Raw genomic sequence first — 22,269 nt, 5'->3', positions numbered from 1 at the left:
TTATAGATTAAATTGCTATTGACACACCCCACTATCTACGCCAATATGGATACTGGGTGAACTACTATGCTGCGAAACGAAAAAATTTGAACCGTTTACAAAATCCTCCATTAGGATTTTTTTCATAACGTATAGGACCTAATTATTTATGAAAATACAAATATCGTCTTCCTTTTCGATTTTAAGGTTACTCAAATTGATAGACTTCAGACAAGAGCCTGCTATTTACCAAAAAGATACTATATCGGTATCAATGGTGAAATAGAATTTTTTATCTTGCAGAATCTTTGTAGCTAATGTCTCTCGTCTTCTAACAGTTGGCTTTGTAAGTTTTAGTTAACGATAGAATTTTTGTTAACGATAGAATACCAAACTAAATTAAACAAGTTTTTGGTTTCAGAAATGTCGGTGCTACAAGCGAACAATCGATATACTTGCGTTCGTATAGAAGGAAATGGTAAGCATAAGAGTACCGATTGGTAAGTTAGAATTGGAAATAATCAAAGTTCACTAATAACATTTAATCGAGAAGGATTACACATATGAATTTAAAGATGTTACATATGTAAGGATCAATCAATGATAATATAGAGTTGGGTATGAAATATGTAGTAGTATTTGGGAAGATTCAAATTCAATCTTGAAACGATATTTTCTTTAGCTTTATATCATCTATCTATATATATCTGAGCTTTGATACTTCGTTTGAAAATAGCGGATTTCTGCTGAAATTTAGGCATGAAAAGATAATTGTATGGAGAGTGAGGCTTGTGCAAGATAAAAAAAAATAAAAGGATGATTGATGTTGATTTCAATCTTGCACCCGATATTTATCAATATTAGAAAAACCTGAGAGCTGATAAAATAGCTATTAGTCTTTGTACGTGGCAATTAAGGTGTTGTTACCCTCATGAATATTAGGAACTAAAACATGCTCTTCATTTTTATCATATTTATATATATCGATTTCGGTGCCATTTAATTCTAACTTTAATAATTTTTTATCATTGGGAACACCAATAGTCCCCGTTGAAGTTTTAGGTGCTTTAATAGCCAATTCTAAGATATTAGAAGTTAATTTCTTCCAGCCAGCAGAAATAAAACCGACAGATTTCGAGGTGTAGCCTGTTTGAGCAAATTCTAAGCTTCCCTCCGAAAATACCCCTTTTGGTATAAAATTCCACTGCGAATGGTCTGGAGAGATAAATTGTAAACCAACGTGGTAAAATGAGTAAAAGACAGTTGGACCTGTTGCCCATGGATGACAGTGGGAAATATACGAAGGATCATATAAGGTAAAGGGGTACTTACAAGAGCCATCATGATAATAGCCCTCAATCAAAGATGATTGTACGCTGTAAGGTGAATTCCAAATATATCCCCACATGTTCTTGAATAACTCAAATGATCTATCAGGGTGGCCTGCAAGGGTATGAGCAAACAACTCAATGGACGAAATAAAAGGGGATATCATGCCTGGAGATTCTGGTGCTACCGCCCCAAATTTTGTCCATCTTTTGGTCAAGTTATCAGAAATCAACTCTTTTTTATCATTGCTTGCAACATCGAACCAAATAGCAATTGTATTTCCGTCTTGAGAATGGATTTCAGAGCCTTCATAATCCCGAAATAACCCTTCGTTTTCGTTCCACAAGTATTCATTTATTGAATTCTTTAATGACTTAGCTCTATCAAGGTACTGAACTTGAATTTCATTGTCATTTAAAGACAAGGCTAATTCGGAACCTTTCATTAAGACATGATAAAGAATACAATTAACACTCAAAACATGGCCCTTTAACGGGTTACGTCCCCAGTCTAATGGTTCACTCACGCATAAAGTACCTGTTTCGTCAACTTTTTCCCACGAAAAATTTATGGCTTTTTTCCAAGCGGGCCAGTAGTTCTTGACCCATTCAAGAGAACATCCAGAAAGTTTATAGTTTTGATACAATGATACCAAGGTCCACAAATGATACAGGTCTGAACCGTAAGTAGAAATTGGACTACATGCATATGGATACTGCCCATTATCTAATTGTTCATTAAGCATCCATTCAGAGCCATTAATAGTCGAATTCGAGTTGAACGAGATGAATTCAGTCAAAACTGATATTGAACGATCACCAGACCAAATACTTCGATCTCTCCTTGCACCATCAGCTAAGAATTCTTCTCCAAAAGAAGCAACAGCATCATTAAACCAGCTCTTATTATCCATTACAATATCGTGCCTACGGCCTGAATTTGATGGCATCGTAGACAATTGAATAGTATATGCACCCGCATACCAAATTGTATTAACAAAATCATCATTAGAATAAAAGTATCCACTGTAGTTGGATAAATCTTTTTTTAAACTTGGCATACATGTCATATGTGTATTGACGTTCTTAATTTCTATCGAGCCTGCCTTATCAGTCCATAAAGTCAAGTATCTAAATGCACCCCTCTGTTTGACCCAAGGAGTTTTGAAGACACCCTTCTTTACCAGAATGCAATGAACTCCATCTTCAATGAAGAAATCCATACTTCTGTCACTGGTATACTTGTCAATAAATAGCCTTGATTCTGAATAAGACAAATTCAATTCCTGGTCGTTCGTAGAATCACCGAATTCAATACTGACCAAGCCACAAGTATTCAAACCGAAATCAATGGTAACCAAGCTATTCTGGTATAGAATTGTTGATTCTTTGGTGTCATCACTTAATAGTTTTTCAACATCGTGAATGGTTCCTTCATGATTATAAATCTCTTTACCGTAAACAGTTCTTTGCTTTGGGGAGAATTTATACTCATCCCAACTACCATTATTTGGTGTTGCATCAAAAACAGACTTGGAAAATGAGACCATTTCCTTTTAATGTCTATTTTAATTCACCATAATATTATATATAACTAAATTACTGCACGATTTATATACATAGTAGATAACATCATCTTGAAAACTATAATACAAGTTCGTGCGATCTTCTTCCCGCCATGCGGGGGAGGGGAGGGGACTCCATCTCAGAGAAATCTATCCGAAGAAACTTATCTGATTAGGTTATACTACCATTTCTGTATATGGTGTATTGAAAATAGTATACGACCTAATTTACTGCTCAATTTAAGTAGATTATTATCGTGAACATCTTAATCCAAAATAGAACTATCCGATTAGGTTATAGTATCATTATTTATACCATACGTTACAAAATAACTTGTAAATGAACTTATTTAGATAAGTAGTAGATTTTCATGTATTGAAGTATATAAGAATAAGTCTATAAATTCCCAGTAGCAAAAAAATCTACACTTCTCTTAGCCAAATCTTGTTTGGTTAATAATTCCGCGCATTTAACTTTGGAATCATCATCATCATAGACTCCGAATAACTCTAAAATGATGTCCAAGTCTTTAGAGCGGTAACGATGTTCCATGAAATTCCAGTCTTCAGTAGGTTCAAGCAAAAACGCATATTTGGTTGTTAGAATTTTAGCTAATTGGTACTTTATCTCCAAAGCACTAGCTTCATCCATATTAGAAATCTTTTCTTTATAATCCTTATTTGCGACTCTTAAAAACTCTTTATAGTTAGGAACAGTATTTTCCTCGGGAACCATTAGCATTGGCTTGGCTTTTGGAGTTACCACGTAACCTCTAAAAAACAACCAGGTAATTAATTGATCAGGAATTAATTGCCTAAGTGTTGTCTCGTTTACTGGTACTTTTAAAATTGGGACTTTAGCCTTTTCCCTTACCATACCCTCCAATTCTTCCCTTGTTAATCCATTTGGAAAGTCACATCCTCTTACAACTAAGAAGAACGCAAGCCTTTCAGAAGACCAAAATTTATAACATGCATCAATGGACATAATGATATCAAGAACATCTATTCCATACGATTAGTCGATATCTTACCAGCATTATATGCATATTATATATTTAAGGATAGTACCGTGTTCGAAAACTAGGGCTTGGAAGATCAATATTCGCTTTAGCTGTTTTAGGAATTGATCCGAAAGATTATCCCCCCGCTTGAATATGCAGGCTATAATGATCCAAAATAATTATTTGAAAGCAAGCCTATACTATTCAATGAGTTAGTTTTACTATACCTATAGAAATGATATGTATAAATACACATGTTATCCTTAGAATGGAAATGTTCGTTTGATATTGTTAGACAAAATCCATGTCATGTCAAAGCTAATTCCTTCGCCCAAGATCTCAGAAGAGAAAATCGATCAAGAACTATCTCAACTTGTGGAAGAAACCGCAGTTTTTCAACAAACAATCGAGCACAAGTATACCAGGTATGAGGCTATTAGAGCGTACCCTAGGACATGCGTTTATATTTTGATATTATTATGGGTTATGATATTAGTTGGTTATGAAACTCAGGCTGGTGGTATGGTAGTCTCTATTCCTACATTTAGACGTGATTTTGGATATTATTTCGAAGGTGATTATGTTTTAGATGGTAAATGGCAATCAGCAATTTCTGGTGGCCCGAGTGGATCTGTTGTTATAGGCGGGTTTTTAGGCTCCTATATGGCAGATTCAATCGGTAGAAAGCTCACACTTTTAATCGCTGTTGGAGCGACAATTGGATTTATCGTTCTTGAGTATGTTTCCACTACGATTGAGGTATTCTTTGCTGGAAAATTCTTAAATGCACTCTCTTTAGGAATTATTGCTGCAGTATCTACGTCTTTGATTGCTGAGATTACCCCTTTAGCTTTAAGAGGATTATCCGTTGCTGCAATTAGTTTGTCGTTATCTTTGGGCCCATTTGTCTGTTATTTGATTGCAAATACAACATCGACTCGAGATGATAGAATGGCATATAGGAGCTTGTTTTTGAGTCAATGGGCATTTAGTGGAACATCTTTTATCATGTTATTTTGTATTCCAGAATCCCCGTACTATTATGTGTTAAAAAATGCAGACGAAAAGGCTCTAAAACAATTGAGAAAATTGTATAAAGGTGAAGCACTCGCAAAACATCAGTTAACTGTCATTAAAAAAACAGTAGAAGAAGCTAGACATACTACTATATCGTCATCTTTTGTGGATTGCTTTAGGGGAATTAACTTAAAAAGAACATTTATTGCAATATCACCTTTCATTATGCAGCCTATGAGTGGTGTCGCCTACGTTGGTTCATACTCTACTTATTTTTTCCAATTAGCTGGGTATAATACTCACCTGTCGTTTCAAATAAGTGTTGGTCAACAAGCTTTGTCTATTTTAGGTTGCATTGCTTCATGGTTTATCCTTGATAGATTCGGAAGAAGGCATGTTATGCTATACGGTATGATTTCTTTATTTGTACTTAATGTTATTACTGCAGGCTTGGGTTGCAGCAACAAAGAAAGCTACTTAACTGGTGCGTCCGCATTCATGACTATGTATAACTTTTTTTACAACCCAAGCATCGGTCCCCTTTCTTATGTTATAAATGCAGAAAATCCTAGTTCTCAACTAAGGGTTAAAACTATCTCAATTGGGTTGGCTGCGAATAATGGTTTACAATGTATGTGGCAATTCGTTTTGCCTTTCATGTTCAATCCAGATCAAGCAAATATGGGATCTAAGATTAATTTCATATTTGCTGCTTGTTGCTTTATTAGTATATTCTGTTTTTATTTCTATTTACCAGAAACTGCAAACAGGTCATTTGATGAAATTGATGAAATGTATATAAAAAAGGTCCCAGCCAGGAAGTTTAGGAATTTTATTTCAGATACGCAAATTAAAGCTACTGAACAAAATGATGAGAAAAAGGGACTCGAAGTTGAACATATTGAAGCTTGATATTGTACATAGAATTTAGGATAATGTAACAGTATATTGAACAAAATACGATCTAAACTTTACTATACATTAAATTAGATTTAAAAGCAAAACAGGGCAAAAACATATATACAGTTGGATAAAGTCAATGCGATATTGCTTGAAACTTTTATAATTTGCATCCAACAAGGGTTTCTCCAGCATCTTCATATTGCTAACGTATCACATTTTTCTTCTCTAAATTGTGTATTATTACAATCTATCACATAATCCAACTATATATAGTTTTTATCAACTAATGAGTCTAATTGTATCTATTGCTGAGATGCTTCTATATACGCATCTTTTTCATTATTGGCCATAAAAGGGACGTTAAACTCGTGAGCGATAGGTAATTTAAACCATTCAAATATATTAGAGAAATCGTTTTGATTATTAGGTGAATTAGTCGACACTTTATTTTCATTTTGTTTAAACTTTTCTATTTTTTTCGATAGTATAACGTCCACGATATAAGCATTGAGTCTCATATCTGATATTATTCTTGCACTCTTCGAAAGATGTTGACCTTGCGTTTTCAGCTCATTAGGATCACTCTCTTCGTCATCATCGTCATCATCGTCATCATTAGCTCCATCATAGGTATTCACCGAATGAGATGTTTCAATCAGTCTCATGAAATTTAAATCATTTACCGTAGACTCAAATTCATCCATTCTTAAAAAGCTTAAGATTTCAGAATATTTCATCGAACTTTCCCATATTCCACCAATCTTCGATAATAAATTAATCAAATAGTCTAGTTCCTGCGGCAAACTATTTCCATAATGTATGGCATTGACCAAAATTAGCCTTGCAGTTACCCAAACAGCAAACGCATATTGCGGACCACATAGTTCGTAGATGGCTTCGTCATTGTTAAAACTTTGTGGTAATTTCCTCGATAAATTCAAAATATGATTAGCTGACTGTAAACTTTTCAACCTTGCTTCTTCAGAAGATAAAAAATAGTTAGAATGAAAGTATGGAAATCCAGCAGCAGAATTTAATCTAATAATCGTCGCATGATATAAGGCATGAAATAAGACATCCTTAATTGTTAATGACCTATCAAACGTATCATTATCTAATAAATTAAGGTAATTCTTGGGCACAGTCTTCCTCCAATTCTGAATTTCGTTATCAATTTCGGAAAACTTCATTTGCCAATTTAAAACATCTTTTAAGCTTTGAATATCTATTGGGTGCCTCATGAATGCATGTATTTTACCCAAAAAATGGATTAACTCAATTAAAAAGCAGGTCGAATCATAAATATTCTTGTCAAAAAACAAGTCATTCTGCATATTTGCATTGATGATACTATCATTTAAAATTCTGTGTTGGGAGTTGCGTATTGTTGTATCGTTCCTGTGGTTATGGTCGGCTATCCATGAGTTATACCCAACAGGTAATAAGCAGTCAATTTCAGACTCTGGGATTTTAAAAGGGAATGAATTCGAAACACTCGATAATTTATCTAAAATATAAATTTCCCAAAATAGACGTCTTCGAGATTCTTCTTCGAACCAATCAATGGGTGACTTCAACAATTTGACATTTTTGATAGCACGCTTTCTAGATTCTAATTGTTTATTATTATCTTCTTGGTCAGGACTTGGTATTACTATCTGTTGGGTCTGTCTTTTTTCCTTCGTCAAATTCAAGTGGACCACGCCTGAGGATATTAATGATATAAAACTCCATGTCTCAGGGTTATTTGATTTTCCAAATAGGTCGAATGCCAATAGCGTCATGGATTGTAATTGTTCAATGTTACTCATACCAATACATGTAGAAATAATTTGACCCTTACAATAGCTATGATACTTTTTAACTTCTTCTTTTAACATAAAAGATCCTGCAAATCGTAAGGCACATAATATGACTCCCAACAAAAGCGGTGTGGTTGTGGTTCTACTAAATTCTAATAATTTAGGAATTGTATTGGTAGGGCATAGAATTGGAAACATGGGGTTCACTTTTTCAAAGTGTATATCTATCAACATCTTAATTTGATCAATGGACGGCAACATGGTATCATATGCATTTATACTATCTTGAAATGTATTGAATTCAGTGCTGGATTCTGATGAATGTGCTGGATTCAGCACTGGGTTCAGCAACGAATTCAGTCCTGATCCTAACCCCCCCTGATTTGGTCCATTTCTGATCACATTGTTAGAATCAATGCTATTGAGCTTCTCCTCGAATAAACTAAGTCTCTTCTTCAAAAGCTCTATTTCTTCTTTCGAATTTGCCGTGGCCTTTTTGAATGATCCTTCGAGGTTAGACATTCTATCGAAGACTTGTTGGCCGTAACCGGCTTTTAAGCCTGGTTTCTTCATCTGGCTGTAAACGCAATTTTCGCCTAGATTTTATGTTAGTTCCCAACCTAATTGAAATAAGCTCGAATTAATACGTACCGTGGTTTAAACAATAATTACAGCTTGGTTTGTTCCCATCACATTTAACCTTTTTAGATTTACAGAAATCACACGAACGTGAGATCTTAGCATCTTCAACAAGAACAAACTTGTGTTTATCTTTCTGTACCTTGTTAACAGAAGAATTAGTTGTTTTCGTCATAGTATCTAATAAGATTCAAATCCTCCGATAAATTATTCAATTTTCAAAATGGATTGAAAAAGTCTATTATTTCTGCCCCGCAATTCGGTGGAAAGGTGTTTTCTGATCTTGCAATTTTTATTGCGAATCCTATTATGTAGCACCGCATTATTTTTTTTTTGAAGAACAATAGTTTACTCTAGAAAACCAACAATTACCTCATGATCTCAGATTTTGTTGGTTAATACGTGTTTTTATATTTGACCTATTTGTGTCGTAATAGAAGTTGAAAAAGTAATACAAATTTTAGAGTACAATTTAAGAATGGAATATGGTACAGCAAAACGAACCCGGAAAGATCACTCGGGGGATCAATGATGCGTCATCAATTAAAAAATGGAAATATCTTATAAGAATATTCTATCGCTCGTACACGTATAGTAGAAAGCGAAAAATGGTTCAAAGGAAGGAATCATAAACTTACATAATTTAAGTACGATATAGTTCAATGCTCGCTGAAGTGTGTATAGACCACAATCAATGGACGACGTCGAGTTAATAATTTGTGCCATCGAATTTATTTCCCCATTCCATTCTTCGTGCGCAGTGCAAAAATGTCAAAGTCAAGTGGGGCAACTCTCATTACTTAAATCGACCATTTCGTTAGGTAGAAATGCAAATTTCAATCACTTCAAAGCAAAACAGTTACTGATGATTGGATTCCGTTCTACTCTCCTTAAGCACAAACCCATTGGTAGACTTAGTTATAGACTGAGACTTCGTTTCAGCACTAGAGCGTTGAAATCACCGTTTAATGGGGAACGGAAAATAAAGTCCGGGGTATGGGTACCTAGCATCATTTTATTAGGTACGATTACAGCCTTCATTTCCAAGGATGATAACATTGCATTGGATTCGAAACAGACACAGGGTGTCACAGTTGAAGAATTGAGGAAGCATAATTCGGCTTCTGAGGGTATTTGGGTCGCACTTAATGGCCAAGTTTACGATTTGACTGATTTCTTGGTACAACACCCAGGAGGTGCTGATATTATCACGCACTATGCGGGTTGTGATGCTAGTCTTATTTTCAATAAGTTCCATGCTAAGGATGTGTTTAGCAAATATTTATCGCCAGAAAATTATCTTGGTCCATTAATAGGAGAAATGGAGAAAGCAGCCGATATTACCGAAGATAACGACGAAGATAGGCTTGAGAGAATAGAAAACAAACCTCCTTTGGCTGCGATGTTCAATTTATCCGATTTTGAATATGTAGCTAAGGCAATACTTCCAAAAAGTGCTTGGTCGTATTACTCGGGAGGTTCTGATGATGAGGTAACTATGAGGGAAAATAATAATGCATTCCTTAGGATTTTTTTTAATCCAAAAGTCTTAATTGATACTGCTGATATTGATATGTCGACTGAGATGTTAGGCACGAAGACAGACGCTCCTTTTTATTGTTCTGCTGCTGCTGCTGCAAAACTTGGTCACCCTGATGGTGAATTATCGATCGCCGATGGATGCGGATCGGAGAATATTATCCAGATGATTTCAAGTGCTGCATCCTATTCTTTCGATGAGATTAGTGACTTTGCAAAAAAAAGCACTTCCCAATGGTTTCAGTTATATGTGCATAAGGACAGGACTCTGAGTTACGAGATGATTGACGCTTGTGAGAAAAAGGGAATTAAGGCTATATTTGTGACTGTTGACACTCCCTTGTTTGGACGTAGAGAAAAGGACTTGAGGTTTAAAGTAGGACAGACAGATGATGACGAGAGTGACGAAACTTCCGGTGGCGGTGACGATTTTATTCTTTCGTATAGAGATGCTGGGTTATGTTGGGATGATATTGACAAATTCAAGAAAGCAACTAACTTGCCTATCGTTATCAAAGGTGTCCAGAGAGTGGAGGATGTGTTACTTGCGATAGAACATAAAGTAGACGGAGTGGTATTGTCCAACCATGGTGGTAGACAACTTGATTTTGCAAGAGCTCCAATTGAGGTTTTGGCTGACGTTATGCCAGTTTTAAGAGAAAAGAAGTTAGAAAACGAAATTGAAATTTATGTCGACGGGGGGATTAGAAGAGGAAGTGATGTAATTAAGGCTTTATGTTTAGGTGCAAAGGGTGTTGGACTCGGAAGATCGTTTTTGTACGCAAATAGTGCCTATGGGAAGAAGGGAGTAGTCAAAGCCTGTGAATTGTTGAAGGACGAAATAGCTAGAGACATGAAATTACTTGGGGTTTCCAAACTTGAAGATTTAAAGCCCGAATTATTGGATTTGAGAAGCTTATATTCTAGACCAATATACCAATCTGTTGTGGGTTCAAACTATGAACCATTGTACCTTCCAAAGTTTAAAAATGAAGATGATTAATCAAATTGATTTTTACAAAATTAAATTACAGAGGTTAGAACATGGACATACGTAACACAAAATATTCGTGAACTATATAGTTCAAAATATATATTCTAGACTAAATAGAAATACCACCATCCATCGAGACAATTGATCCCGTAGTGGTAGTAAGTTTTGATAGTAAGACAAATTGCGCAGCCGTCTCATCCACATCTGCTAATGTATTAATTGGGGACATATTTTTGGTATCTTCTATTCTCTCTGGGGAGAATCTTTGCCCCCATTCTGTCATTAAAAGACCTGGACAAACTGCGTGCATACGCACCTTTGGTCCTTGAGTTTTTGAAAGCATTTTGACAAGATGGATTAATGCTGCTTTGCTTACTGCATATGGTATACTAGAACCATACACAATTCTCCCAGCTACTGACGCAGATACAATAAAGGTACCTCCATCCTCATTTTGATCGAATATCTTCTTGGCTGCTTTAAACAAGTAGAAATGAGCTTTGACATTAACATTAAAACACCCATCCCATAACTCGTCGTCCAATGCTTCCAAATCGTCGTATGGAACAATTTTAGTCCAGCCTGCATTTGAAATAACTATATCAAGGCCTCCTAATTTATTGACAGTCTCACTTACTAATTTTGAGCCTACTGATGTATCAAATATGTCTCCCTTTATAATCACAGTTTTAATTCCAAACTCAGATGCAAGTGATTCAGCGACTTTCAGTGCTCTTTCCTCGGAATTGTTGTAATTGATTGCTAAATTAACACCTTCAGCAGCCAATTGACGAGCAACTGCAGCTCCTAGCCCTGCACTACCCCCAGTGATTAATGCAACCTTACCTTTGAGTATCAATGTCATAGTTATTGCACTTGTTTATTATTTTGTCTTTGCTGACTCCCTAAATTTTTCAATTCCAAAACCAAAGTCCTATATAGAACTCCTCATGCATAGAATTACAATTCCGTTGCTTATATAATCTTGTAACCTACTCCAGATTTCAACTTTGTTCATCACACAATAATTAAACTACTCTGCAATAATATCCATGAACTAATATGGCATTGAATTATGATGAAATATTTTATATCATGACTTTGAATTATATTTCACTTGCGAACAGTTGGATTTAGAAACAATTAGAGTTCTTGAATCAATTCACATTACTCTTTCACATCGTTCAATTATGTCAATGTCAAATCTCATAATGAAATTTGATAATCAATTTGTAATTCAGTAATAATGATGTTTCTTCATATCATACGAATAGCTACTTGCTATAGATTTCGAATAGTTGACCCCACGAAATCACAGATCCTCCCCACGCGAATTCTGGAAAAACAAAAAATAAGGTTTTGACGGAGGAGAAGAATAGCTTAGAATAAATAAACATAACCCGATATTTATTCCACTTACTATCAAATAGAGCTTACGAACCAATTAAATATACTTCTTAGTACTTTATTTTGGCCCAGTGGGCTAATTGTTCCCTTCCTCTTTTATTGTTATTGTAGACTATCCAATAATTGGCACTTAAATCTTCATTGGTCCTTGTCATAAAGTCTAAAACTACCAAACACCTAAGCTGCCAGGAATAAAATAAGATGAATAAGAGGGGGGATTTTTACGACAGTCACAACCCTCGCCGTATTGTGCAAGACGGAAAATAGTGCATGAACCCTTTGTCAACGGCATTCGGTATATCAAAAGTCCGATACACGGACTATATATAACTTGATTTTCTGTAGAATCGAACAGCTTACAGATATATCTTAATATTTTTAATGATAAGCTTCAAGATGTTTGGGACTTCTAAAATAATATGCTACGGAAAAAATTTACGGCTTTTGATTACATTTTGTTCCTGCACTGGCTTTTTATTGCTTGGTTACGACCAGGGCTTAATGGGTACCATTATAGGAGCAGATAATAGGTTCGGTCGTGATTTCAACCATCCTGACTCTACGGTACAAGGTTTATTGACATCCGTATACGATTTGGGTTGTGTTGGGGGGTCAATTATATGTTTTTTTATTGGCGAAAAGTATGGTAGAAGATCAATGATGTTTTGTGGGGGGTTGATTATGATAATAGGAACTATCATATTAGCAGCATCTCAGTCAAGAGGCCAATTTTATGCAGGTAGAATTATTACTGGTATTGGAAATGGTTTCAATTCGTCAACTATACCTGTATATCAGTCTGAGTGTGCTCTAGCTTCTAACAGAGGCTCCATGCTAACTTGGCAAGCAGTTGTGACAATTTTCGGTGTAGTAATAGCCTACTGGGTAGGGTATGGTACATCTTATACAGAAAGTCCTTTTCAATGGAGGTTCCCAGTAGCATTTCAAGGTATTTTTGCAATTAGTCTTACTTTAGAAACATTCTTGTTACCAGAAACACCCCGTTGGTTGGTAACCAAAAACCGTAAAGCGGAAGCTACGCAGGTTTTGGCTGCTATTTTGGATAAGGATGTGAATGATCGGGTAGTCATTTATGAAAAAGATGAAATAGAGAAAGCGGTTGAATTAGAAGGCGCCGGAGGCCCTTTTCAATTCAAAGAACTTTTTGGAGGTGGTGACATTCAAAATTTTAGAAGGTTACTATTGACCATAGGTATAATGATAATGCAACAATTTACTGGTTCAAATATGATAAATTACTATGCCCCAGTTGTTTATCAATCTACAATGAAATTAAGTAGAAACACTTCACTAATACTTGCTGGCTGCACGGAAATTGTATATCTTGCAGCGTCTTTCTTCCCACTTTGGGCCGTTGAAAGATTTGGAAGAAGGCCATTACTCTTGTACTCTTCAGCGGGACTATCTTTTTGTTTTATAGTTGTTTCCATTTTGTTGTCTATTGGGACATATGGGTGTGGTGTGGGTGCTGCATGTTTTATCTTTATATACCAAATTTTTATGGGAGTTGGTTGGTTACCAGTACCTTGGTTTTACCCTTCAGAAATCAACGTTACAAGGCTAAGATCTAGAAATCAAGCTATAGGGTCAGCATTTAACTGGTTGTCAGTTTTTGCGGTTGTACAAATTACTCCTATATCCATTAATAATATTGGTTGGAAGACTTTTATAATTTTCGCCATTTTGAACGCTGTTTGGATACCTATAATCTATTGCTTTTATCCAGAAACTAAGGGACTAGAATTAGAAGATATTGATCATATCTTCGAGAAACCTGGTATTACTAGGGGAGTATTCTCAAGTAGAGGTAAGCCTATTGACCCAAACGAAAAACATTCTTATGAGGATAGTATTATTGAGAAGGAATCAATAATACACATTGAAAAAGTTTAAGGATCATAAAATTATAAATATTCTTGAATACGATTGAAATTAATCCCGAAAATCTATTTATAAGCCTGTCACTATTTGTAATTGCGAAATAATAGTCGCAAATTTCCGGTTGCGGCATTTTTGGGATGAATATTCACAAATTAAATTATTTAAGACACTTGAACCGTGATAATTTTAGGTTACATAACTTTAATCAGGTCTGATTAAACGATTTGTGTTATAATTCAATTTATATTGGGAGGTGAACAATAACTTCTGAAAAATGAATAACAATATTACAAATAGCCATAGATTGGTTGAGAGTTCTTCATATAATTACTGTATATACTAAATAGTACTGAGGTTTAAATCTATCAAGACAATTTTCCTTATTCCGTTTTTTTCATAAAAAGGATTAGCCGAATGATTTAATCCTAGTGTATTCCCACCCTTTGTAGAATAGAAATAATATTATCTTTTCGGTATCGGTCATATAATGGTTCTCCATCTAAACCTTCGAAAGTTTGTAGTATTTTCCAATCAATGTTACTTCCACTATAAATTAGATTCTTTTCATCTTGGACCTGTGACCTTAAAATAACAAATTTCTCTCCATCCAATGGAATTAGGGCATGTATAGCATTAGGATTCGAATTATGACAAACTATTTTCCCTCTGGCACCAAATAATTTTCCTATGTAATTGTTAATCTTTCTTCTTAACCATTGTCCATTAATTGGGTTAAGATAATAATGAAAATAATAACCATTTTCTCTTCCGAGAACATGAAATCCTCCGTTGCCATCAACACATTGTCCCTCTTGGTTCATTATTCCAGAATGTTTTGGAATTTTAATAGCTAAAGTCGGAGAAGACACATTAATAGGAAGATTTAACTTCTCATGTTTGCCGTTGTACCAAGTACAACCTTCATCTGGCGAGTATACGTAATGTAAATCGTGGTTGTTTTCAGGACCATTTGGACCAGCTTGTGAGGTTTCACGATCATTAACTCCAACTCTGTCTTCAATAAAATCACGGTAAGTCCAGCTCATATGTAGCTTTTTGTCAGTACCGTAGTCAAGTCCATGAATATAAGCGTTATTTCCAACACCTTGAATTAATGGAGTAACTACTTCATACCAGGTATGAGTTGTACTTGAGAATCGATAAAGGTATTCGTCTCCAAGTCCTGACCTACCAACCCTAAATTCTAGAAGAATATCTCCACACGGTAAAGTCAAAAATCTTGGGTATGTGATTTCATGAAAGACGTATTCTTTACCATGACCCTGTAATGAGTCCAACACTTTGCCGAAAGATGAAATGCACCAATCTTCTTCAGTCTCAGACAATGCTAATCTTTCTCTCGATTGTCTATAGTGAATACCGTCTCCATGCATATCCCAAGCCATATGTATTATTCCGTCACCACTAATGCCCATAGATATAATGTTATGGCCGTCATTTTTTATTTGGTAGTAATCCCTGAAAGTTAAAAACTTCCATTGTCCATCCGGTAACTTTCTTCTTCCGATTGTTGTCATTCTACTACTACTAGGATCATCTTTGTAGCTTGGAACATACAAAGATACATACTGATATCTTCCAAAGGTAAGAATTGCATCTTGTTGGAACGAACAACAATTGATTCGCCAGCCATTGGGATCTATCCCTAATTCTATATTATTTACAATACTCATTGTAAATATTATATCTCGTCAATAATTCATTTCGATATTAGTTTTTACATTTATGCATAAGTTGAGAAATTATATCAATTTGTACTAAATCTGGCTTGTTAATGTTGTTCGACCCCTCCCCCATTAAAATTTCAATGTTGAGTTAGAAACGGCTGTTGACCATTTTAGTTTCGGTTTACCCGATTTAATTAGGGAACGCTCAACTCCGAAATTTTGTGGAGGACTATTTTCAATAAACATGTCAGAGACCCCTCCCCCATCAAATAGAAACCTAATTAGGATACCCATTTTTCATATATGTAGTTCAGAATTTTTAGAATTGTCGTATTAATATGGTTTATTGAACTACGAGTCAACTGAGAGTATAAATAGTTTAGATGAAAATTGAAAATTGGATAAGAGAAAATCGTTGAAGGCTTCTATTGGCTAAAGATTTTTTCATATATTTGAATAGGTGTTAAAAACCATCGGGACAATGTAAGACAACATGGCAGCAACAGATGCAAAAAAAAAGTTACAACAAATCGAAAATAAATTGTATGGTGACTCCACAATTGCTAAAATTTGGGGTGTGGCAGTGGAATATTTAGATCAATCTAAACCACCGAAGAAGACACCAGAATATTCCTTCGGTAGATACCAGTTTAGAGATATTGACCATTGGACAGCTGGGTTCTTTCCTGGGTCACTATACTGTTTGTTAGAAAGATGCAACAATTACCCTTCTAGGTTTCCAACAGATAAAGTGGATCGGACAAAGTTAGAGTATGCAGCAAGATGGTGGGCAGAGGGGTTGTTTGAACAAGCACCCAGACGAGACACACATGACTTAGGTTTCATAATCCAACCTGCTTTCCAAAGAGAATATGAATATAGTAAAAGCTCTAGATCTTTCGACTGTTTAGTGACGGCCGCAGAAGCTCTTGCAAGTAGGTTTGATGAAACCGTTGGTTGTATTAGAAGTTGGGACTCTGCGGTAAATAAGAGATACAACATTACGAATAAAAATACTGATTTTATTGTCATCATTGATAATATGTGTAATTTGGATATGTTGTATTATGTGGCAAGTAAAACAGGCGATTTAAGGTTATCTACTATAGCCACAACGCATGCTGAAGTAACATTAAAGAATCACTTTAGGGATCCTGAATGGTCCAGTTTCCATGTTGTAAATTATGACTTGAAAGATGGCTCTGTTAAAGCCAAAATTACCAATCAAGGTTATGCTGATGAAACAACCTGGTCTAGAGGGCAATCATGGGCCATTTTAGGGTTTATTGAAACATACTCGTGGACCAAACAAAGAAAGTTTTTAGAAGCATCGGTTGGATTGGCTAAATACTTTGTTTCTAAATTGCCCGACGATGGAGTTCCAGCCTGGGATTTTGGTGCACCAGACAAGGACATTAAAGATACTTCCGCTGCCATGATTTGTGCTCTTGGCTTGATTAAGATTTACGAAGCAACAAATGACTCTGAATATTTAATTAGTGGATTGAAACTTGTCTCCAATACCATTAGTTTCGCTTATACTAACGAATCTTCCTTTAGAAAAGATGGGACTGTAGATCTTGGTGACAGGGATACAATATTGGCTAATGCGACAATAAATAACAATCCAGATACTTACGAAAGATTGGTAAATCATGGACTAGTTTATGCGGACTATTATTTCCTAGCTATTGGAAATAAATTATTACAGCTTGGTTTAATCCAATAGAGCAAATACTATATTGGTGGTTCTATGTTTAATTTTTCGACTTATATATTGCCTTGAATATTCTGAATAAAAATCTATAAGAACCTCTATGTATGTTATTTCATGGCAACTGCTAAAGTATGTTTCGTGAAGCCTTGCAAAAATAGTATGTCTGAACACTTCACACAAAGATTGAAAAGTACTTGAACTGCACAGGATTTTGAAATTATTTAATCTTTACTCAAGCAATAACAGTAGTTCTTGTCTAGTAGCTGAATGAGGGGTTCAGTTACAAAATTTTATTCTAGAGGTGATGTCCTATCTAGGCCACCCTTGGTGGCGGCAAGTGAGTGAGTATGAACCAACTTTTCAATTCAAGGCATAAATATTTTAAGCATGCCCAGAAGTCTGAAACTAGTAATTTTTTCTATATAAGAAAAAAAAAATGGAAGCAAAGACATCAAAGTTTAATGTGTGGTCTTCAAATCCGTTCCAAACAAAAAATGACGTGGCTAAAGGTATGAATCAATTATTTGAACCGATAGTTACAGCTTTTACTGATGGTGGTGCAAGGGTAAAATTGGCCGCATCTGGCGCATCATTTTCTTCCCATTCTGCAGAATTGGAAGGCTTTGCTAGACCTTTATGGGGAGTAGTCCCATATGTCTATGGTGGTGGTGAATTCAAGCATTGGGAATTGTATCGAAGAGGATTTACAAATGGAACGAACTTGCATCATTCTGAATATTGGGGTGAACCTAAAAATTGTGATCAGACCTTAGTAGATATTGCAGCAATTGGATTCGCTTTATGTTTTGTACCTGAATACGCATGGTACCCTTTGACAAATGAAGGCAAGAGAAATTTGTCCATTTATTTGATTAAAGTGAGAGGTAGCGACTTTTGTCATAATAATTGGAAATTTTTCAGAGTTATAATCGATTTGGGCTTGAAAAAAGTGGGAATTCAATATGATAATAATATGACAGAAGAGTATTTACAAGACATTGAAACCATGTATCTAGAAGATGGCTGGTATGGCGACGGTAAATCCTTTAGAATTGACTATTACAATGCGTACGCATTTCATTTCTATGGTATAATATACGCGATTGTAATGCGTGAAGAAGATCCAGTAAGATCTATTAGATATATAGAAAGAGCTAAATCTTTTGCGAAGCAGTTCATAAATTGGTTCAGTGATAACGGTGCGTCACTTCCATACGGTCGTTCTTTGACATACAGATTTGCAGCTGTTGCATTTTGGGGAATATTACCATGCGTATTAAATACCAAAGAAGACCCGTTTATTTCTTGGGGAACTTTGAAAGGATTGTATTTAAGAAATTTACAATGGTGGTCAAAGCAGCCAATATCTACATTTGGAAGTGAAATTTTGTCCGTAGGGTTTTCATATCCTAATATGTTTATGTCTGAAAGATACAATTCTCCCCAATCTCCATATTGGGCTTTCAAAGCATTTGCTCCATAAATGCTACCTGAATCACATCCATTTTGGTCAGCAGAGATTGAAGCATTGTCTTTAGAAGATGCAACTTTAAACGTTGTCGGTATGCATATTTCTCATAATAACGATAACACAATTGCATTAGTTAGTGGGCCCTGGAATGATGAGTATCAATGTGAGAAATATAGTAAATTTGCCTATAGTACTAGATATGGGTTCGGCGTAAGAACCACTTCCGGAGATTTCACCTCTGCATGCATCGACAATATGATTGGCTTCAGTTTCAATAAGAGAGATTTTTTTGTTAGAGTAGACCATAAATCTTGGATCTTCGAAGGAGGCTTGTACTCAGAGTGGTCACCTAACCCTGAAATTGAAGTAAAATCCTGGATACTACAGAAAGGTAGCTATCATTTGAGAATACATGAAATCACAAATAATGCCTCTGAAAAAGTTCATACTAGGGAAGGTGGATTTCCTATTTCATTCAGTAATGAAGTAGATAATAAGTCGTTTGAGGATACAACCAGTAGCAAACACGCTGAAATATCAACCTCAGAAGACACCAGCATTATGTTTGATCTTTTACGTTCAAGAGAACCTAAGGTATCCAAACCTGAACCTAATACCAATATCATGGCGTCTAAGGTGATGCTCCCACAATTGATAGGTTCTATTGCTTCGAATACTAGTGTCAAGTATGCATGTGCTGTCTATTGTCAACCAAAAACAACCATGTTTTCTAAACTGCAATGGATTGAAAGTTTAATGCTTCCAGATAAAACTGATTTAGAGAACTTAAAAAATATTTCGAAAAGAGTTTTATGCAACATATAGTTTTCTATTGAAATTAGTTATATAGAAATAAAATGTCATTTTTAAATAACAGTGGGTTTATGATAATAATCCATTAACATATTCAGTTCTTTAGTACACAATATTTTAATTACAAGGCGTTACGAACAAGTTTCTTTCACTGCTTAAGGTAACAAAGTTGCCAAAACGTTCACATTTTTAGTTAATAGAAGATAGCTCATTAAAACTTATACCATATCTATTTGAAATCGAGTGGAGTGTTGCAATGAGCCATGTTCTCTCCAAAAAGGTAACGATCAAACTGTAACGTTACGTACGTCGTTGGATGTACCCCACTGTTTTGCATCCATTTAAGATCATTTTTATCGTGTCTAATTCAGGCCATAATGCGACTGAAAAATGACAGTATGCTCTGACATAAATACGAAAGTATCATGTTCATCAGAAATGGGGTATTCTGAACATCAATTCTTCACCTATCACAGTGAACAGTTAGAGCAAAATATATAATATCTTTCTTTTATCTTTTCGGTTAAATATTAATACGGTTACTTTCTTGATTTGGATCTGGGGTAAGGAATCATATCAAGTATCATTTCATATAGTTGTGAAAATAGTATATAAAAGTATAAAGAATAACATTCCATAGTTGTTATAATGAAGATAGTGATAATAAGGGACATTATGGATACTAGATTGAATATGAGTGATAAGGATATTTCTCTAGAAAACTCGAGGAATGATTCGGTGAAGACACCTAAAAATGTTTATACTCTAGCAGATGTTACACCCAAGTTTGAAAAAATATGGTTTAAATATCCTTGGTTGTTACAATTGAATATTTTTCTTTTAGGAGGTATTTTGGCTCAGGTTACTTCTGGATATGATGGTAGTATGATGAACAATTTGCAGACGCTTCCAAGTTGGAGAAATTACTTTGATCAACCAACGGGAAGCATTTTAAGTACTATGGCTAATGGTGTTACAATTGGTACCTTAATTTCGATTCCATTTACTTGGTTTGTATGTGATTATTTTGGTAGACGGATAACGATTATGTTCGGCTGTATTGTTGTCATTATAGGTGCAGCAATTCAAGGTGGTGCGGTGAATTTTGGAATGTTCACGGCCGCGAGAGTGCTACTTGGTATTGGTTCATGTTTTGCATCAGCAGCTGCTTCACCCTTGTTGGCTGAGACATCGTATCCATCTCAGAGGCCTGTCGTGACAGCGTTGTTGTTAGCATCATGGCCATTTGGATCTTTTGTTGCTTCTGTAGTTACTTGGGGCCCTTATCATTCAAGCATGAAGTATAATAATTGGTCCTGGAGAATACCCTCTATTTTGCAATGTGCTTTCCCTGCAATTGAATTATTACTTGCTTTTTTTGGTCCAGAATCACCGAGATGGTTGATCGACAAAGGCAGAAGTGATGAAGCTGAAGCTTTTTTTATAAAATATCATGCTGGAGGCGATTCGAGTAGTCCGTTAGTGAGTTATGAAATGGCCGAAATAAAAGCTATTATCGAACAAGAAAAGGTCCAAAAAAAGAGCAAATGGAGTGAATGGTTCAGGACAAAACAACGTCTCCGTAGGTTGTTTATTGTTTTGGCAGTCCCAGCAATGGCACAACTATGTGGAAATGCACTTATTTCATATTACTTGCAAATAGTTTTGACCAATATTGGTATCACTGAAACAAATGACCAACTTAAAATTAATATTGGAATGACAGTCTACGGTTTAGTATGGTCTGTTGGTTGCGCAACATTTGTCGACAAGTTCAAACGTAAGCATACTTTTATTGGAGGCTATATCCTAATGTGTATTACATATGTTGTTTGGACTATATTATCTGCAATTAATCAACAGGGTGATTTCGAAAATAAGGGTCTAGGAAGAGGTGTCGTTGCTATGATTTATCTTTTCCTGGGGTTTTATCATATTGTATCTCCTGTATCTATGACTTTCGTTATGGAAGTTTGCCCTTTCCATTTGAGAGCACAAGGAGCTACTCTCTATCAACTTTCTGGAAATGTAATTGGTTTCTTTAATAATTATGTGAACAACATTGCGATGCAGGCTATAACTTGGAGATACTATATTGTATGGTGTATCTGGCTAGTGGTGCAAATGAACATCGTATACTGGATATTCCCAGAAACTAAAGGTTTGGGTTTAGAAGAAGTTGCCCAAGTATTCGGAGAGGATGTAACCGCCGGCTACAAGGCTGGTGATCATGCACTTGAATACGGAATTGAGGAGGTAAACAAAGATGATGTGTCTGTTGAACACATTGAAGAGAAAGTAGATAAAAACTAAGGATTTGTTTAATTACCCCAAAACACTAATATTAGCTAATTTTGTTTGTAGTTTAGGATTTTTAATGCAATATTTCTGTTCATTGTGTTAGTTGTTGTACCCTTCCCCTGTAGGTTCCACTTTTTTGCACCATATTTTAAATTGTTCTAATTAGATTTAATATTGTAGAACGATTCGATAGATAACTT

The 22,269-nt window shown here is 35.3% G+C and overlaps 11 protein-coding genes across 11 annotated transcripts; 5 read left to right on the top strand and 6 right to left on the bottom strand. All coding sequences in view use genetic code 12, as the record gives it.

Annotated features, from left to right (window-relative positions):
• Positions 1-871: 871 nt before the first annotated feature.
• On the bottom strand, positions 872-2,857 carry DEHA2E00946g (DEHA2E00946p; the record flags this gene model as incomplete). Its single annotated transcript, XM_459370.1, has 1 exon — positions 872-2,857. One exon carries the CDS (start codon positions 2,855-2,857, stop codon positions 872-874), a length of 1,986 nt encoding a protein of 661 aa, XP_459370.2.
• Positions 2,858-3,269: 412 nt separating this feature from the next.
• DEHA2E00924g (DEHA2E00924p) lies at positions 3,270-3,860 on the bottom strand (the record flags this gene model as incomplete). Its single annotated transcript, XM_459369.1, has 1 exon — positions 3,270-3,860. One exon carries the CDS (start codon positions 3,858-3,860, stop codon positions 3,270-3,272), a length of 591 nt encoding a protein of 196 aa, XP_459369.1.
• Positions 3,861-4,185: 325 nt separating this feature from the next.
• On the top strand, positions 4,186-5,805 carry DEHA2E00902g (DEHA2E00902p; the record flags this gene model as incomplete). The annotated part of the gene is made up of 1 exon (XM_459368.1): positions 4,186-5,805. One exon carries the CDS (start codon positions 4,186-4,188, stop codon positions 5,803-5,805), a length of 1,620 nt encoding a protein of 539 aa, XP_459368.2.
• Positions 5,806-6,098: 293 nt separating this feature from the next.
• DEHA2E00880g (DEHA2E00880p) lies at positions 6,099-8,171 on the bottom strand (the record flags this gene model as incomplete). The annotated part of the gene is made up of 1 exon (XM_459367.1): positions 6,099-8,171. One exon carries the CDS (start codon positions 8,169-8,171, stop codon positions 6,099-6,101), a length of 2,073 nt encoding a protein of 690 aa, XP_459367.2.
• A 67-nt stretch (positions 8,172-8,238) lies between these two features.
• On the bottom strand, positions 8,239-8,412 carry DEHA2E00858g (DEHA2E00858p; the record flags this gene model as incomplete). Its single annotated transcript, XM_459366.1, has 1 exon — positions 8,239-8,412. The coding sequence occupies one exon, from the start codon at positions 8,410-8,412 to the stop codon at positions 8,239-8,241; it is 174 nt and encodes a 57-aa protein (XP_459366.1).
• A 519-nt stretch (positions 8,413-8,931) lies between these two features.
• On the top strand, positions 8,932-10,779 carry DEHA2E00836g (DEHA2E00836p; the record flags this gene model as incomplete). Its single annotated transcript, XM_459365.2, has 1 exon — positions 8,932-10,779. One exon carries the CDS (start codon positions 8,932-8,934, stop codon positions 10,777-10,779), a length of 1,848 nt encoding a protein of 615 aa, XP_459365.2.
• A 100-nt stretch (positions 10,780-10,879) lies between these two features.
• DEHA2E00814g (DEHA2E00814p) lies at positions 10,880-11,635 on the bottom strand (the record flags this gene model as incomplete). The annotated part of the gene is made up of 1 exon (XM_459364.1): positions 10,880-11,635. The coding sequence occupies one exon, from the start codon at positions 11,633-11,635 to the stop codon at positions 10,880-10,882; it is 756 nt and encodes a 251-aa protein (XP_459364.2).
• Positions 11,636-12,558: 923 nt separating this feature from the next.
• DEHA2E00792g (DEHA2E00792p) lies at positions 12,559-14,091 on the top strand (the record flags this gene model as incomplete). Its single annotated transcript, XM_459363.1, has 1 exon — positions 12,559-14,091. One exon carries the CDS (start codon positions 12,559-12,561, stop codon positions 14,089-14,091), a length of 1,533 nt encoding a protein of 510 aa, XP_459363.1.
• Positions 14,092-14,504: 413 nt separating this feature from the next.
• Positions 14,505-15,773, bottom strand: DEHA2E00770g (DEHA2E00770p; the record flags this gene model as incomplete). Its single annotated transcript, XM_459362.1, has 1 exon — positions 14,505-15,773. One exon carries the CDS (start codon positions 15,771-15,773, stop codon positions 14,505-14,507), a length of 1,269 nt encoding a protein of 422 aa, XP_459362.1.
• A 487-nt stretch (positions 15,774-16,260) lies between these two features.
• DEHA2E00748g (DEHA2E00748p) lies at positions 16,261-17,496 on the top strand (the record flags this gene model as incomplete). The annotated part of the gene is made up of 1 exon (XM_459361.1): positions 16,261-17,496. One exon carries the CDS (start codon positions 16,261-16,263, stop codon positions 17,494-17,496), a length of 1,236 nt encoding a protein of 411 aa, XP_459361.1.
• A 2,920-nt stretch (positions 17,497-20,416) lies between these two features.
• On the top strand, positions 20,417-22,081 carry DEHA2E00726g (DEHA2E00726p; the record flags this gene model as incomplete). Its single annotated transcript, XM_459360.1, has 1 exon — positions 20,417-22,081. One exon carries the CDS (start codon positions 20,417-20,419, stop codon positions 22,079-22,081), a length of 1,665 nt encoding a protein of 554 aa, XP_459360.2.
• Positions 22,082-22,269: the final 188 nt, after the last annotated feature.

The sequence above is a fragment of the Debaryomyces hansenii genome, assembly GCF_000006445.2.
Source record: "Debaryomyces hansenii CBS767 chromosome E complete sequence".
In the NCBI taxonomy this organism is placed as follows: Eukaryota; Fungi; Ascomycota; class Pichiomycetes; order Serinales; family Debaryomycetaceae; genus Debaryomyces; species Debaryomyces hansenii.
This window is presented reverse-complemented; position numbering and strand designations above follow the sequence as displayed.